Genomic DNA, 13,853 nt, shown 5'->3' with positions numbered 1-13,853 from the left:
CCTTGTGGGATTGATGTTGTGACGAGCATCCCGACTAAACTACGCCATTCCGGCATATCTATACATGTGTGACAAATGTTTAGACTTTTAGGTCTCCGTAGCGAATTAAGGCTTAGGCCATCTGTTATTGTTGATGTAATCAATGTCCTTGTAACCAGTATAACTGGTGGGGCAAAATTCTCTGTGAGTTAGAGTCTGGCCTGCGATTCCACGAGAGACTCTGACGCTGGCTTCTGCTGATGAAACTGCAAACTATTCTTCAGTAAATTTCTTTAAGTAATCTAACTCTTGACTCCTGGTCTTCATTCAACATATCTGGTCTCTATTCAACATATCTGGTCTCTGGGTCTAAAACTGTGTCCCCAACACAAGTATGGAGTGCCACAGGGCTCAGTACCATGTCCTTTGCTTTTCTCATTGTATATATTCTTCCCCAGAGGGACATCATTTTATTTCACTGATGCAAATGATACTCAGTTCAATAGTTCCTCACAAACTACACTCTTAAGCCCTATTCGCACGGGGTAAGTATTATCTGGGGACCTCGTGTGATTTATAAATTACTCCCCCACATCTGAATTTAGCATGGCGCATTCACACTGGATAAGCAAAGCCTGTGATTTTACTCGAATTTACTGACTTATCTCCCGGATATGATGTCAAGACTTGTAAATGTTTTTTCGTTATAGATATAGCTGTATGAAATTATAAACAGTCGTATCGATATCATTTAGATTGTTTTATAGTAATAAAAATAATTTCGTTCAGTTAGAGAACAGACACTAAAATTAAAAACTGAACTGAGAAATATAATAACAATATACGGCGGAAGATTCAGTTTCAAAGCTAAACGTAAAAGCGCCCATTTAAGCGAGTTGTCATTGTAGTGTTCTGTTTTTGTTTTTTTCATTAAGAATAATATTAAACACAGCACCAATTTGGGAGTAAATTGATTGAATGCTAATTCTAAAGTGAAAGTATAATCCACGCGGCCGCACGGGAATTCATAACGGTGTGCATTATATGCAGCCTAGCTCCATTCTTCGTGAAAGATAAAGATAAAAATGCGCACAGGAAACAAAAACCTTGCAAAAATGATATACGATCCGCCTAATCCTGGCCAAATCACAGAGATGCCGATTTGCACGGGACTAATATTATCACAGGACCTCGGTGTTTGGCGAAATATGGTAGGTCATGTGAGGGGGAATTTTTACTTTACAAATTACAGACATGGCCGATTCGCACGGGATTAAGATCACAGACATTCTCTGCAATTATTACAAATCACCCCACATTAGATTAGATTAGATTAGATTCAACTTTATTGTCATTACACAAGTACAAGTACAAGGCAACGAAATGCAGTTTAGGTCTAACCAGAAGTGCAATAGCAGCAAGTGCAGGATATACAATGGATGCGTAAGTGCAGGACATGGATATGTACTGAATATGTATAAATATGTATAAATAGAGAGACGTTATTACTATAAACAGAACTGAATTTACAGGTGAATATGTACAGTGAATAAATATACAGATGGCTATTACTATAAACAGAATTTACAGGTGAATATGTACTATGAATACAATATACAGATGGCTATTACTATAAACAGAATTTTACAGATAGAGGTATACAATAATATGTTAGGCTAATATGAGGAATAGCAGTGGATTAGGGTAGTGCAATAAATTATGGACAGAGCTATCCGGAGAAAAGTGTAAAAGTGCAGTGGAAAGTGGTTGCATATTACAGTTAGAAGTACGGTGCAAAATGCAAATGTAAACATTGGTACTATAAATACAGTCGGCAGTGCAAATGAGCATAATCCAGTTAAGATATGGCAGTGCAAGATGCATATGTAAACAGTTGTTACTGTGATAAACAGTCGGTAGTGCAAATAACAAAGTGAAGGAAGATGTGAGGTAGGAGAGTTAGCAGTTTATGAGGGAAGTGGATCAACGGGGGTTTGAGTTCAATAAAGAGACAGCTCTGGTATCAGACAGTATCACATAATACTAATCCCGTGCGAATAGGGCTTTTGAAGGAATATGTACAAAAATTACACAAATTATGTCTAACACTACTACTAAGTGTGTAGTCTGATGTGCTTAACACACTTCATGTGTCATTTTTTTTTTAAATGTGAGAATTAATTAACTTAGCTGGTTGAACTTAGTCAGCCCCCATAGTCTGTTAATGACAGCGACTTGCCATTTTTGTTTTTACTTGTATATCTTTGTAAATAAAATACCATAAATAATACCATAATCACTTCATTATGTAAATCGACTACCCCTCAAATTAAAACCACCTTTTTACCAGGGAGGAAACCATTCGCACCAGTGACTGCAAGCAAGATTCTTTGATGTAAGCTAGGGCTGCACGATTTGGGTAATTCTGTTTAAAATTGTGATTGCGCTTTAAAATGCGATTATTCTTATTTATTAATTTTTACAAATGAAAAGTGTGTATATAACATTTTGTGTTTATATATTAATATTTGACTAATAATAATAATGATTATGATTATTATTATTGCTAAATAAAAATAAGAAATATTACTATTACAATAACATTTATTATTAAAAAATTTAAATAGAGCATTTAAGAATAAATATAACAGTATAATAATATTTATATTTTACAGAAAACTAAAAATGATGGGTTACCTGTTAGTATGCAGACAGCCTATGACAAACTCATTAGAAAGGTCTAAGGATTTATTGTAAAAAACAATTATTATTATACAAATCTGTGCTTTTTTCTGTGATATCAATTTCTTAAAATCTGTCTTTAATATGAAATATGAGCCTCGTATGCAGCCACTGTGGGGATTAAAACTCCTGTACATTGAAGAAAAACAGAGGGCGCCCTCGAGCAGAAACGGAACATTTGCGCGAGAGAAGTAATCGTTTGTTTTCATGAAATCCCTATGGGAAATCCCTAATGTGAAGCTTGCGCTATATGCTGAATAAAACGAAGTTAGAAACGCTTTGACTGATTGAACATGAAGATAATACTTCTGCAACAAGTTATGGTGTATTTGAGTTCTTCAAGCTTTCTCGGATATTTTCATAATAATAAAAGTATGCAGTGCTGATTGACATTCTGTGATAAGAAGCCACATCAGCTCAACTGACGATATGAAGTGAGTTAAAACCATAGACTGTAAAAAAAATATGGACGTAGTGTCCGTGACGTCACCCAAAGGATTCTGATGAGCCGTTCTGAAGCGCAAAGTAGGGACGAGATGGCCGTTGCCATCTTGGAAGCGCGTCACTCCCGGATAACAGAAAATGGGCAAAAAGGCGGGACGTGGGCGGAGCTTAAGTGACGCGATGACTAACAGACAGCAGATAAATGGCTATCCACCTGTCACTCAAAGTGGCCACGCCCTTAATTATGCAGAACTTTAAGGCTTTATATAATGTAAACGAATGAGTTATAAAAAAATTCACCCCCCTCACAGTTGTCATGAAGGGCAAAATGAGCCGTATAGACCAAAAGCACAATTTGTACCAGGCTCTAAACATGTTTTATTCTGCTCTAAAGTTGGCCATTTTAACATGGGGCTCAATGAGATTCTGCTCCCTTCTGGAGCCTGTCCCTAGCGGCCAGTCGATGAATTGCAGTTTGAGGCACTTCCGTATTGGCTTCAAGAGAAACTGCGGGAGGTTGCCGCTTGGTTAAAACATGTTATTAAACATTGTATTTGGTTGGACAACAGGTTTATGAACACTTAACATTACTAGTTTGTGAAGATGTTTGACACGTTGCTCAAACTCGCAGTGCTTTCAGATGGAGCAGCGTTTACTCCTGATCACAGAGCCGCTCTTCACTGACACGCTGGGCATTTATTTATTTCATTAAAATCGCAGCCTTTGCGCTTTCATAATCGCACATAAGCCAAATCGCGATTGCGGTTCGATTCCGATTAATCGTGCAGCCCTAATGTAAGCGGTACTTTAATTTTTTTTACATATTTATTATATATTTTCTGCTGCCGTCATTTTTATACTGGTTTTAAAAAAGATGTCACAGCAAAAAAATTTAAAATGTTCAATGTTTTGAACATTGGACAGCCTGTTACAAGTGATGAGCGTTTTGAGTTTTGTGACTAGAGTTTTGAAAAATGACGACAAGGTTCTGAAATTAGTGCCAAAGTGATTGTAAAAATAAGAATATGGCATAATTTAGTTTACAGTCCAACTAAAATGTTTTAATATTTTAATGATAAGCTATTGCTTACAAATATTTAATCTAAATTATAGTATGATGGACAGTAAAAAATTATTTTACACGTGTAATTTCCTCCTCTCTCTTATATTTGTAACCAGGATCTCCTCTGAAGAAGAACTGAGCACATTTGTGTTCGTGGACACATACAGAACAGGGAACATTTTGATGTTTTCAGTCTAGTTATGAACTGGGACCAATCTTTGGAGAAGTTGCTCTTTTATTCCCAAAGGTGGACGGGTGGCTTTTTCTAAAGAATATTTGTATTATCACACACTCCTATACTGTGGAAAAGATTGGAGTACAGACATTGATGATAATGATTCTTCAGCACCAGATCATTATGTTAGAATGATTTCTCAAGGATCATATGACACTGAAGACTAAAGTAATGTCTAAAAATTCCACTGTCTGGTACAGCTAGTAATTTAAATTGTATTCAATACCACAAAAATACATTACATGCTAGTTCTGTTATAGATTTTTTTTTTTTTAACTTACAGTTAAGAAGACCTATACCTAATCTTCTTTTTTGTAAATCTAATCTTCCTTAGCTCATCTCTCTGCTAACAATCTTCCTGATCCCTATCAATCTGGCTTTCGGTCAGGCCACAGTACTGAAACAGCATTGGTAAAAATGACTAATGACCTCCTAATGTCTGCTGATTCTGGTTTTCTTCCTGAAATCATCATGCTTGACTTAACAGCAGCCTTTGACACTGAATCTCGGCACATACTTACCTCTCGGCTATCAGCAATCGGCATCATGAGTAATGCTATATCTTGATTTATATCATATCTCACTGACAGACAATTTTCAACATCTCTGACCCACTCAATGTCAAATAAAACTCCTTTAATTAGAACACTCCTATGATATTCTTCAAAAAAATCAATAGCTTCTGTAGAGCTGGACATTTTAATAAGGATCAAATGACTGAGTTCAGTTTTGAGAATGAAACCAACCTGTTTGTTCTTCAGTATCTTCATTTTTCACTCTGAATGTTTCTTCACTCTCCTCTTTAATAAACGCCATCTTTATAATAGTGCGTCACGTGGATCTCAGTCGCTTCAACAGGAGTTTTTCTGGGTGTTTGTCCTGTTTAAGATGAGAGTAATTAACAAAGATAAATTAATCCAAACTAAATCTCTGAGTGTCTCAATCAGCTCTAGATCAGTAGTTCAGTCACTGGTAAGAGTCAGAGAGAGTTAATGGACTAACATCATCTGATTAGACTAAAAACACTCAAAACTAGCACATCAAATTAACAGAACAAATTATACAGACACTTCATATTCATGCATTTATGTACATTTGAAAATGCAGTAAGTGGCAATTCTTGCCAAAATCAGTATTGTATCTGGTCGGTATTGAAAAGTAAATTTTTCAATTTTACGCAATGTGCGATATGCACCGCCTATCTTTCCAAACTCTGATAAATGTCAGTCTCCCTTTTCTGCAGAATACGATACATCAGCAAAACTAAAACACCCGGCATCCTAGTTATCCTTATCTACTTTGTGATAAACAAACATCACATAATTTTGATGGCATTGATGAACCTGTGGTGGTTTTTGCATTGGGGAAGAAACGCAAGCCATCGATTCTGATAATTTTCATGAGGTGGTTAAGAGGATGAGGCACTCGGGAGGAGGAAAAATGCCGGCTGTTGCTTGTTCTCACACGACAGCATCAAACTTCTGTCACGCTTACACATTGACCCCAGGGGAGCTTTTAAAAAAACCTTTCAATTGCTTTACTCAGTCAACAAAAACAGAGCAGGACAAAGCCATTTTACAGCTGATCGCTGTCTAAAAACTTTCAGCGGCGACGTCCCAAGTTTGACAACAGCGATATGCAGATAGATTTTAGCAATGGATTTACAGCATGCACAAGACAATCAATTCCATACAACAAAGATGTCTTGAATCTGAATGTAATTTTCTGTAGTCTAATACAAGAGGTGTCATGTGCAAATTGTTTTTCAAATCATCTTTACAGTACTATTTTGCAGTTTTACACAGATATTATATTAATGCAATGGATTAATAGTATGCGCAAGACAAGAAATTCAGTGTGTTAAAAATGAATGTGATTTTGATTAATTGTTTAAAACTTGAAGCATAACTCTGGCATTATACAAAGAGCAAGGTCATAGTGAGCTATTTATATCTATGCCTTTACCTATCAATAGGTCGTGGTGATCTTACTCAACAGGGCTTTGGGTTGAATAAAATATTTTATGCCTACAAGTAAAATTGATAATATAATATGTGACTCTTTCTTCTTTAAAGTGTTCTTAAAATTACAAAGTAAGTGTTTTTATTAATGCCATTAATGTTTTTGTTAAAGGAGGCTTTTTTGTTGTTGTTGTTGTTTACTGTTGTCTGAGGTCTACTTATGACACTTGCATGTTTTTAACATTCAAAAACATCATAATGAATAAATAGGCTATTTTCTTCCCTGGGCGCTCGGTTTTTATATAAATCATAATCTTGTTTTGAATTTTTAAATGTTATTATCACCTAAAGATGCTATGTGAACGTTTGAAACAGAAAGTGGTTTTCATCTGGCCACTTTCTTGGTAAAGAAAACACATTTTTACTCAAATTGATAGAACATTCATTATCTCATTAGCATTTGGTTTGTAAAAGTAGTCATTGCTCACTCACGTGTTTTCACCAGCCTGTGTTATCAGCGCGCGGGCAATGAATGATTTTGCATTTTGCACTAAATTGTCAGTGAACAAATGCGTGTTTATGATAAACTGATTCACAAGAATTGAGACGCACCTTTTCAGTTAGTATGTGGATGCACTTTGTTCACACAAAATAACGTTCATAACTGTTAGATTAAGTATTGCAATTTTGAATTCAACCATAACAAATGCATGAACGTGTATCGATTTAAATAGCTTAAAAACACAAACCTTTCTTCAGCCGGATCACAACAGATGCAGGAGCGCGGCGCAGCCTTGTGAGGTCACGTCGTCAGTCATATCAAAATAAAAGTCCTGTAAAGCTTGTATAAGTCATATAGAGACTAATATATATATATATATATATTATATATATATATATATATATATATATATATATATATATATATATATATATATATATATATATATATATATTGAATGAATGAATGAATGAATGAATATGAGAGAGAGAGAGAGAGAGAGAGAGAGAGAGAGAGAGAGAGAGAGAGAGAGAGAGAGAGAGAGAGAGAGAGAGAGAGAGAGAGAGAGAGAGAGAGAGAGAGAGAGAGAGAGAGAGAGAGAGAGTGAGTGAGTGAGTGAGTGAGTATAGTAACAAGTCAGCGTATTAAAATTATCCGTTGGAAAACAATTCTAATATGCTGATTTATCAATACAAACAAGACCATTTATTCAAAATAGAAAGATTTTCTAACAATATAATTCTTTAATATCACTTTTAAATCAATTTAACACGTCCTTTGCTGAATAAAAGTATTAATTTCTTCCAAAAAAAAGTGTCACAGGTTATAAAACAATATTAAGCAGCACAACTATTTCCAGTATAAAATCAGCAGATTAGAATGATTTCTGAAGGATCAGTAACACTGAAGACTAGAGTAGTAATACTGAAAATTCAGCTTTGTATTAATAATAAACTAATTATTATTATTATTATTAATATTATTATAAATTGTATTTTAAAGTATATTAAAATAGAAAACTTAAATTAAAACTAAATTGTAATAATATTTCACAACATATATATAAAGAATTCTCCTGTACTTTTGATCAAATAAATACAGGCTTGATGAGCATAAGAGACTTCTTTCAAAATATAGTAATGTGTCCAAACTTTGGACCGGTACTGTATATTTATGTTAGCATTCTGGTTACTTTCTTCAGTACTTAAAAATGCAATGTGTGCAATTGAAATATTACAAAATAAATAAATGTGCAGATTAAAAGGCAACTGATGGACCATTACCCAAATCTTTCTAACATGACTGGAGGGTGGCTTTTGCACAATTCTCTTGGTAATATAGATTGGTGTAATCAATATCAAAAATACAGATGTATGTAATTTTCATTTAGATACTGATGTGTCAATATTTAAGATGTAGAGTGATTATGTGACAATTCAGAACTTCAGGTGTATTTTATTGTCATTCATCAATTGCCATTGGTTTTTTAAATTAGTCTAGGTAAATTATTTATGGAAGTCTTTCCTCCCCGAATTCCAATACTGCGATTGTTCCATAATCAGCATACGAATACGAATCGTGTTTCCTGACATTTATATGAGCCTGATTTCGATACATAAATATTTATCACTGTTAGTCATCACAATTATATTCATTTCCCATTCATTTCCTATGGTCGGTCATTTTTGACCGAAGACCATGAGTCTGAAAAAGGTTTTACACTTAGCCTGTTCGAATCATGCCCTCAATTTTTTCGTGTTCACATTCCAGGTGTTATAAAAGTCCCCAAGTTTCGTACCATTGCGATGAAGCTGTGATTTTTAAAATGTCAACATCCGGTCAAAAATAACGAAGACCGCTCAAGGGTTAAGTAGGCCACTGTGACAGACCAGTATGCACTATTTAACTGGTGAAATTTGCAAGCGGAAAGAATTAACTCTTTCCCAGAGAGGAATCCTTTTATTTTTTAAATTTAAACTGTTTATGTGCTGCTGCGCATCCCTGTGTGTGCAACAAGCAGAGTGTAGACATGTTATACACCCACCTATATAGGCACATATTACTAACATGCTCTTTAAATAACAAAAAAATAACTGCACTAGTGGCTTTAGATCAGGTTTTTGCTGGTCAATAGCACAGTCATTTTCAGTTGCCTCAAAATAGCAATGCGCCAACAATGCACCGAACACACCTCATTTTCAGACCAACTGATAACTGTGGCGGGCTGAAATGAGCAATAATCTTGGTTCCCACTCTGTTGGTGGATTCTCAGAAAATGTCAGCAGTAGCAATAACTTTTGTAGGTACTGTTTGATTAAAAGAGAGACATTTGCCAAATCGCCAATAGATGGAATCAAATTAGATTCCGGTTTCAACTCACTTAAGTCTTTTGCCTGCAGTTTTTAAGTCTTCATGTCTGCAGCGGCCTTCCTCCATGTCTTGGACATGACCTTTTTGAGGGAGTAGTCGCAAATGATTTGGCCCTCTATATTGAACAAATTCTGAAAAAACATCTCACCTACAAAGAAGTTCAGCCACACAGAATAGGTCTATTTTAAAATTATTATCAATCCTTTGTAAAGTGAAGTTTGGCAGTTATGCCTTAAACTAGGAAATTCATCTGTGCTACAAGAATAATGAATGAGGTTGCATATCTTTTTTTTTTTTTTTGGAAAAAATAAATGTGGAATAAAATGTTTTTCATAATGGAATTATGTACAGTTACGGAAAAGCATGTTCCATGACCACATTCTCAAACCAAAGCATCACTATTTGTTGCATTATCCCGACCGTAAACCTTAAATTTGTGCCACTGATACGCTCGTGGACACTAAGGTTTGAAAGCAAACATTCCTATTTTAAGGAGTGTGCCAGAAAACATCACTTTTTTTTTTTTACACTTAAGTGAGACACTGGCAGAAAGACACCAGCTTCTTCAATCATATCTAGGTTGTGGTCGGTTATTTCCACCTCTCATTCAGGTTGCTGGTGAAGCAAATGAAATTGATGAACAGACACAATGGGGGTATACAGATGCTGTTAAAGACAGTTGATATTGATAAATACAAAACCTCAGACGTTTCATCAGTGATCTATAAAGGGACCATGTACACCGAAGTCAAACATCTGCCCTCTCCTGGATTAGACGGCATATGTTTAGCTAGGTGTACTTCAAAGTGTTAACTAAGTGTATAAAATACTGTTTTATCGTGATGAAATGTAATAGGATTATTTGAGGATTTTTTTATATTAAATTCCATCAGTGTAAAAAGTTTGTATATACACTCAAATTTTATGACTAACTTTATATCCTTCTTACTTGGAGGGACCTCTGACAGATTCCTTGCCATAATGGAGCAGATTCACGGTTGAAATGTGTATTGACTTCCAAAATCAGTACAGATGAGAAACTTGAGTACTTCTGTCCTTTCAGAATTCATTGGCTTTTGACCTTTATATTTTAATCAAAAGTATTTTACACCAAAGTTACAGTATTCTTAAGTGACGGTGTCATTTCTAATGTTAATGTGGTTAATAATTAATTTCCTATTAATTTAATACTTTGTTAATGCAATACTATGTTATTTTGTGAATTCTTTAATTATGTCCTTTTTTAATGAATGTTAAATCTGGTATACAGACAAAGGACAAAGAAAATGTTACAACAATCTTTAATTATTGCTTTGTGTTTTCTCTTCTGTAATATACAGTTTTATATGCAGCGTCCAGATGCTTTGTTCTAAAAACAATTTTCTGCAGTGTTTTTAAATGATATTGAATGAACTCTAATTACATGTAAATTCATGCTCATTATTTTAAATGATTATCTGAAAATAGAGAATGTTTTAAAGTGAACTTTTTTCACACATTTACATGTTCAAGTTTAAGCATTTGCAATGTTTAAAATTAATAATTTCATATTTCGTAATTGTGTTTGTTTGGACTAAATGTCAGTACTTGTGTAGGATAAAAAAATTATTTTAATTTAGTAAGAAATAATGATTGAATAAGATTAGGATTAATGTACTGTTAAGCAAGGTTTTTACAGTAACGCTACTTTATCCGCTTGTAAAGTCATGATATAAGGAACACCGTTTCTAGGGTCCAAGCCTCAACTCGTTTCACTTGAGAATGCCATTGACGGCCGTTTATGAGCGCTATATTATTCATATGAAACATCAAACATTTAAAAAAGTTAAACATTTTAAATACTTACAGTCTACACAACAGTCTCTATGCTCACAGAGTCACAGATATTAATATTTTATCGATTTATAAAAGATGAATCACTATATGGCCATCTGGAATTTTGGTATGATAAAGGTTATGATTATAATTTTTTTTTAGTATTACACCACACTGGATGTGTATATTAACACCGTTTGTTGTTTTTCTTGTGGTATGAGAGCGCGTTTGGACCCGGAAGCGCTGCCGCGTGACGTCAGATTTAACAACAGGATTACATGATTACAGTAACGTACGGGAAAATGACTGGACCGCAAAAGGCAGAGTGAATAAAGAACGACTGAAAATGATTGCAAATGACATGTTGCCTATCGGCGTCATCGAAGGTGATGGTTTTCGAGAGTTGATGATTCATTCACCTCAACAGCTTGGCTGAAACTGTGATTTAACAAGCAATAAACCAGCTTTTAGCTACATGATGAGTTCAGTCTCTCTTTTTTTTTTTAACACAAAAACTTATACAGAAATTAGTACATTGTACCTGGAGACCCATGAAAAGACACCAAAATATCAAATGCTGCTCATCTGGGGCCTCATTTATAAAACTTTGCGTAGGATTTGCGTCAGAAGTGGCGTACGGATGAAACATAGGACGTGCATACGCACAGAAATATTCGGATTTATAAAACCGTGCGCATGCACATCCTACGCAGTTTTCCTTTAATAAATCACAGTCAATTCTAAATGTAGCGCAGCTTTTGCGGCTTCATGTCACGCCCATAGTTGCCCATAAATAGTCCGTGAAACGCCCACAAGTTAATATTCATCGATTGCGAAATCATGGCAAACACAGAGAGGAAATAAAAAAAACGTAACTTCACTCAATGTGGAGTAGAAGTTATCGTTTGGCAAGGTGGAAAATAGGAGAAAAATGTTGTTTTGGAGGGCACAGTGTGGGCATTACAAATGCCAAAAAGGCACTTGAGTGGCAAAAGGTTTCAGACGCCGTAAATGCTGTAGCCTCACAACCTCTGACCGTGGCCGAAATAAAAAAGAAATGGTCGGACATCAAAGTCGAGGCAAAAAAGCGTCTAGCCGCTCCATCGCCAGAGTGTGTCCTCGTTTGCCAGCAAGTCTTCTTGCTGTCTGAAGATGCGTTCACTCCGAATCCTTCCATTTGCCACATCTTCTAAGAGCGCAAGATCAGCTATTGTGCGTCATTACGCATTGTGATGGGGCATTTTATTTCCATCCATTTAATTGAATCTGACAAGCTATAGATGTCGGTTATCATCTACGTGGAAATGGGAAATAATTCAGTGCAAATGTAATGTCTTGCAGCTTTCTGAATGGTTAAGACATACGTCATACGTTACTTTATCAAAAATAAAACTAAAGGAATATGCATTAATACAATGATTCCGTAGCTGATGAAGAAATTTTACTATGAAAACAACTTTCCCTAGTGGACAATCTATCTATCTATCTATCTATCTATCTATCTATCTATCTATCTATCTATCTATCTATCTATCTATCTATCTATCTATCTATCTATCTGCATCTATATCTGCTCCGCCAGACGGACACATTGACGAGAATATCAGTTTTATACATGAGCTATTTCGTTCTGTTTACCATATTATTTATGAGGATGAATTGCATAACATGCCAATATTATTGCAGAACATATTTCACTTTTCTTTTTGCAAATATGTGTTAATTTGCATTTCTGTTAATTTTCGTTTCATTTTGTTTGTTTTACACTGCAGATCGATCGGGTGTTCGTGTAGGCTGCTAATTGTAAGACTTGCTTTGTGAAGTCTTCATGTTATTTATGAGAGGCATAGACATTTCTTTTACACAACGGTCTACAGTTTCACACACTTTCACGTGTTTCTTCCATCTGCCGACGGTGTCGCCATTTCTCATTTCACCCGTTTTTGTGCGTACGCCTGGGTCAGAGCTTGCGTGAAGGACCGCACATTTTCCCGTCAAGTTTGCTTTTTATAAATACCAATTATTGCGTAGAGAGCGGCGTACGCCTTCTTTTGTGCGTACGCAACTTTTATAAATGAGGCCCCTGGTCACAAAACTGAGAAAAAAAAGTTTTGCCCTTACAGATGCACGGAATATGAAATCGGCTCACGCGCATCTGAGGCGCCGTTGGTGACACATTGTATTAGTCATTATATTTGATTATTAATCAAGTAATTTAAGTAAATGAGCAATCACATCAACCCATTTTACAATCCTACTAGCCCTTTATTTAGAGTAAAAACCTTTGCATTAATTTGGTGAGGAACTATTAAGCTATGTTGTTGGCTATAAGCCACTTCAGTTGACACATATTGCAGTATTAAGGTTAATGATTAAATGATTAATTGATCATTAATTTAAACGACAATCAACTATGGGACTTTGAGTAAATTGACATCCCTAGTGCTGACTTTTGTCTATGTCCCTCATTACTGCAATTAGACTGGATTCCGACTGTGTGTGGGTAAAGGACATTGAGGTGCTGTGCTGCTGTTCCTCTTCTGGCTTGCTCATGCAGCATCCATTTAGGGTGATGTCTCGGACCTTTGACAACTCCAAGTTCCCGCTGCACAATATAGTGCAGAGAGTGAGCACTGAAATCATCAGGATTTTGAGGAGGGTGATTGCTTTCCTAACCGGAGATGACCTGGTGGTGGTAGGAGAAGGCTTTGTCCAGCTGGCTGAGCCACCAGCTTTCAGCTC

General features: G+C 35.5%; 2 protein-coding genes across 2 annotated transcripts in view; both read right to left on the bottom strand.

Annotated features, from left to right (window-relative positions):
- LOC307126305 (uncharacterized protein) overlaps positions 1-7,261 on the bottom strand; it is a gene marked incomplete at its 3' end in the record, with an annotated part of 32,586 nt that extends 25,325 nt beyond the window's left edge. The window contains exons 1-2 of the mRNA XM_079816768.1: positions 7,174-7,261; positions 5,210-5,342 (exon numbers count right to left, since the gene is read on the bottom strand). Of these exons, the coding sequence (XP_079672894.1) occupies positions 5,210-5,279 (70 nt within the window). The 5' untranslated portion in view covers positions 5,280-5,342; positions 7,174-7,261. The remainder of the gene's footprint in view (positions 1-5,209; positions 5,343-7,173) is intronic.
- Positions 1-13,853, bottom strand: part of LOC307126546 (uncharacterized protein) — a gene marked incomplete at its 5' end in the record, with an annotated part of 1,586,879 nt that overhangs the window by 470,834 nt on the left and 1,102,192 nt on the right. The gene's annotated exons all lie outside the window — the stretch shown is intronic.

The sequence above is a fragment of the Gobio gobio genome (assembly GCF_949357685.1).
Source record: "Gobio gobio genome assembly, chromosome: 5".
In the NCBI taxonomy this organism is placed as follows: Eukaryota; Metazoa; Chordata; class Actinopteri; order Cypriniformes; family Gobionidae; genus Gobio; species Gobio gobio.
The sequence above is the reverse complement of the archived record's forward strand: the minus strand, read 5'-3'. Positions and strand labels throughout refer to the sequence as shown.